Source organism: Ananas comosus, linkage group 4, assembly GCF_001540865.1.
Source record: "Ananas comosus cultivar F153 linkage group 4, ASM154086v1, whole genome shotgun sequence".
NCBI classification, from domain to species: domain Eukaryota; kingdom Viridiplantae; phylum Streptophyta; class Magnoliopsida; order Poales; family Bromeliaceae; genus Ananas; species Ananas comosus.
The window spans coordinates 4,209,589-4,214,443 of NC_033624.1; the positions used below are offsets into that span (position 1 = coordinate 4,209,589).

The 4,855-nt window shown below is 40.9% G+C and overlaps 1 protein-coding gene across 2 annotated transcripts; it reads right to left on the reverse strand.

Moving 5' to 3' along the window:
- LOC109708451 (agmatine coumaroyltransferase-2-like) lies at positions 274–4,173 on the reverse strand. 2 transcript variants are annotated; one of them, XR_002215735.1, is made up of 2 exons: positions 2,487–4,173; positions 274–494 (listed from the first exon to the last, which is right to left on the reverse strand). XR_002215735.1 is itself a non-coding variant. In XM_020230202.1 (2 exons), the coding sequence occupies exon 1, from the start codon at positions 3,923–3,925 to the stop codon at positions 2,603–2,605; it is 1,323 nt and encodes a 440-aa protein (XP_020085791.1). In that variant the 5' UTR covers positions 3,926–4,164; the 3' UTR covers positions 274–494; positions 2,573–2,602. The 2 variants fall into 2 exon arrangements, 1 of the variants encoding a protein (XP_020085791.1); XM_020230202.1 differs by having other exon boundaries at positions 2,573–4,164.

Here is a 4,855-nt window from a genome sequence, read left to right on the forward strand (position 1 = left end):
AGAAGTTGTAACTCAGGACATGGCGCATCGTGTTTAAGCAAATAATTTCTCCTTCATATGGTAAAAATATGTGCAACCTAACTATAAATTCAACCCAAGATTTAAAATTTTGATTTTGCAAACTAATCTTTTAATACTTTTGATTTTGATTTGGGCCATTTTGTCAACATTATATTATTACAAAATTTGGGCATACCATTCTATAGTCAGGTGAATTATATGCGATACTCTGATCAAGACCGTTAAAATCAACGCTACACGCAAATTCTAAAGTAGAAGAACAATTAATTGGTTCAAATTAACATAATTTAAAAAATTAAGCAGTAAAATCAAAATAGTTTCAGCTAAGTTTATACATTAACTTTTACATAATTAAATTCCACAAGGAACAGATTCGTTATATGGTAGGAAAATTATTAAATTATTAGCCATAAAATATTATATATTTAATACCTATATATGTAGCTGGTCCAACTGGTGCATATATACACAACCTGCATAGCAGAGAAAAAAAAAAAAAAAAAAAAGGTAATCGATTAGATAGATACTAATTAACACAAATATTAATTAATTATCCTACGCTTTAAATTGCAGAAAGAATATGTTACATGCATGAAAAAATATAATAGGTAAATACACTGTTTATACTTTATAGAGAAATTAAATATGTAAAAGAATATTATATTTATTTTCACATGTGATTCTCCGTTTCACGTATTAAATTACCATATATTTTTAAAAGCCTATTGCTTATATATTCCTGAAAAATTTCGACTTTCTAATTTACCCCGCTTAGAAGGCTAATATTAAAAATACTCTTTTCACATTCTAACTATTTCAAATATATCCCTAAAGTTAAATTCCGTTAATAAACTATTAGCAATAATTGTTATCTGTATGAAATTATTATTTTGTCCTTTCAAATATACTCATCTATTATCACCGACATTTTTTATTTGTCCTTAAGTTAGCGGTACAAAAAGTATTTTGACTTTTGGTCATTTTAAATATACCCTTATACAATCACCAATATTTCTTATTTGCTAAACTCTCATGTGTGTTATGCGGGGTGGAGGAGGAAACTGTGGATTACTTATTCACAAAGTACGTATTCACCAAGTTTGTTCTAGTGATGGGTGTGGAGGACGTTCAAGCTCGGGATTTGGACGATGACGTGTTTTCCATCTGGGATAGGTGGTTGAGCAGAAAAGAATACCCACCACAAGAAGCAGCTTAACAGATTTAGTAGGCTGTTGGTGGGTCATTTGGAAGGTCAAAAATGATTCAATCTTTAAAAAAATCCTACCGGACCCAGTGCAAGTAGTTCAAAAACTCTAACTGTTGTTGAAGGATTTGGAATATCTTCTGCTAGTAAAGTAGATCCACATCGTAACTAGCTCTTTTTTTTTATTTTTTTTCTTTTTTTTGACCTCTCCCTCTCGCTCGCTCTCGAGGTTGAGGCTGCCTTACCCCTATAGCCTAGTTCATCTCGATCTCTAATGAATAAAGCAGGTAGCGTGCTACCTTTTTCTCAAAAAAAAATATTTCTTATTTGCTCTTAAGTTATTTGCAAAAGAGACATTTTGATTTTTTTTAACTTTAGTAAATATTTAACTTACGTTTAACCTAAGTTAACTTAATGGGTGGTAACTATAGGGGTATTTTAGAATAATAGAGGAACATGTAAGGGGTATATTAGAAAGAAAAAAAAAGTAGAAATAAAATATTTTAAAATTTTGAGAGGTATATAGGCAATTATTCCTATTTTTAATAGTCCCAGAATAAAATGGATATATATATATATATATATATATATATATATATATAGAGAGAGAGAGAGAGAGAGAGAGAGAGAGAGAGTTGAGCTAGAATACCATCGATAGCAAACGGGCTCCGTTGCCATCCCTTTGTTTTCGATGATGGGGCCTCCAAATCGACGATCGGCACCGTTGAACGTGATCTATACCCCTTAAAGTGTTTAGAAATCAAATTTTATACATTTTCAATATTGTTCTCTTATCCATCGAGTGGACAAAAAAATGAACGGCTAAAATAAATATTCTTTAAAAAATGATCATAGGAGTTTTGTAATCAAGATCAAGAGTATAGATCTTGTTTTAAATAGTTTAAAGAATTTTCTAACAAAAATTCAATTGGTTTGAATATCTTTACGCTGTTAAACGAGAAAACGCCTCATATTGACCATTAAAATTACAAATTTTGAAACATTTGATCATTAGACAAATGATGTCGAAAAGATTTGAAATTTGATTTGTAAACACTTCAAGTGGTATAGATCATATTCAACTGTACCGATCATCGATTTGGAGGCTCTATCATCGAAAATAAATGGGTGACAACGGAACCCATTTGCTATCGATATTTAAACTCAACTATATATAATTATATATATATTATATATATATATATATAATATTATATATATACTATATATATATGTTTTGACTCGACTTTGTTTTACTTACTCACGATAAAAAAAATGAGCCTCCGCATGCATGCATGCATGAATAATTTTAACCACAGCGTGGGTTTTGGTAAACTCGGCACTTACTGTGGCTCCTTATACTAATCGTCGCCGAGTTTAGTAGTCGAGGGAGTGGCATATCCTCTTGAACGAGGCCATGCTGTGGTCGAAGAGCGAGACGTAGGCCTCCACACTCCCATCCCCCATGAACGAGGGCAACAGGAAAAGGGTCCCCTCCATGGGAGAGTACGTGGGCATGAAATAGAAGGGGCTCCCCCCTCCAAAATCCAGGTCGTAGAACGGAAACCCTAGCCAGCTGTCCAGCTCCAGGTTCGGACACATCACCACCTTCGCTGCTTCGGCCGTCGGCACCAGCCCCTCCGCTTTCGCCCCCCCCGACGATGCGAAGTCGACGAACGACCTGAAGTACGCGTCGTCGACCCCCGCGACCGCCTCGTGGATGAGCCCGGCCGCGTGCCGCAGCGGCCGGCTCACTAGCTCCCCCGCAGCAGCGCGGGGGAATGCCCAGAGGACGCAATTGCCGAAGAACTCCTTCGGCACCCGCGGTTTGATTCGCATGCGGCCATTCACTGATATTCGTAAGAAAGTTATTTGGTGGTTGGGAAGAGTGCGGGCCTTCGTCACGGCCCGCCAGAGGTGCGCCACCAGACACTCGAAGGTGGTGAATTGCCGGTGGGCCCCGAGGGACGCCTTCGCCTTGAGGCTGGTCAGGAACTCGCGGGTGAAGTGCGCCTTGTGGACGGCGATGTCAGGCGGGTTTCCGTCGGACGGATTCTCGTCCTTCAGGACGGCGAGTTGCTTTCGGGTGGTGAATTCTACGCCGCGGTGCTCGAATTCGACCCTCGGGGGATCGCGGGGGGCGAAGAGTGTCGCCCGGTCGCGCAGAGGGGACCGCGGGGGGATCGCCAGGCCGCGCGACGCCAGGCCCCAGGCGACGAGGAAGTTGCTGGTGGCGTGGCCGTCGGCGACGTGGTGGTGCGCGGTGAACCCAACTACGAGCGACCCGCAGGCGAACCGCGTCAGCTGGACCTGCACCAGCTCGGCCACGCCGTCCACGCCGGGGTGCAGGCTCAGTAGCGCGGCCGACGGCTTGAACGGCACGGCACGACACAGCGGCAAATCTACAGAAGCCTCGACCAACCTCACGCCCTCGTCGTTGAGGAGGATTACGGGGTTGCCGTCCTCGTCGGCTCCGAGCCGACCGGCCCACTCTCGGTAGACGGCGAGCGCTCTGGCGAGGCCCGACTGTATCGCAGAGTTCGAAGGGCTCGGTGGGCGGAAGGCGTAGAGAACGGCGACGTGCGTGTCGAAGGTGACGGTGTCGAAGACGCTTAGGGGGATGTAGGCATGATCGGTGGAAGGGTAATATCCTTCGCAGAGAGGCTTGAGGATCTTTGAGCTCTCTACTTTAACCTTCATGGTTTTGGAACTGTTTCTATAATATCTGAGAGAGAGAGAGAGAGAGAGAGAGAGAGAGAGAGAGAGAGAGAGAGAGGTTATAGGTTTGTGGTCACTTATTGGCCAATATGTTTCGTATGAGAGAACATTGTAGGAGTACTTATAATAAGTGCAATGCTAGAGAGAGAGAGAGTAAGTGCAGTGCTAGAGAGAGAGAGAGAGACACTTAGCATTTCTCTTATAATATAGAGAGAGAGAGAGGGAGAGTGTGTGTAGAGAGAATTGACTATTCTATGCAGGTAGGTTTGTAACACAGGTGGGTTACATCTGGCCTTTGCAAATAGGATTAAATACATACGGTCCCTAAAAATATAATGAATTATAAATGGGTTTTTTTTTTAATTTAGCCTCCTGTCAAATTTTTATTTTAAAAATAGTCTTGTCAAAATTAAATTTGTAAAAATGGTCCTGATCCTGCCACGAAAGCGCCACATCAGCGCCACCCGGGTAGGGGTGGAGCGAGTGTGTAAAGTTAAATATGGTAAACCATTCACCGTGTTCAAACACGGTGAATGATTCACCGTATTTCATATTTATATTTCTTTTCTTTTCTTTTAGGGATGTCAACGGGTCGGATTTGGATCGGGATTTTAAAAATCCGAAAACGAATCCGAAAATCAAATTAAAGTCCGAACACGAATCCGAGCCCCGCAGGTTTTAAAAATTCGTACCCATATCTATATATTAAAGTTATATGGGTATGGATTTTTAAAACCCGCCGGATTCGGGTTCGGATTCGGATTCGGATTTTAATTTGATTTTCGAATTCGGATTCGAGTTTTTGAAAACCCGATCCAAACCTGACCCGTTGACGTCCCTAAAATAGAAGAAAATGAATATATAAATATGAAACACGGTGAATCATTTACCGTGTTTTAATACGGTGAATGG

Coding starts and splice junctions, on each gene's coding strand:
- LOC109708451 (XM_020230202.1), bottom strand. CDS start 3,925: ATGAAGGTTAAAGTAGAGAGCTCAAAGATCCTCAAGCCTCTCTGCGAA.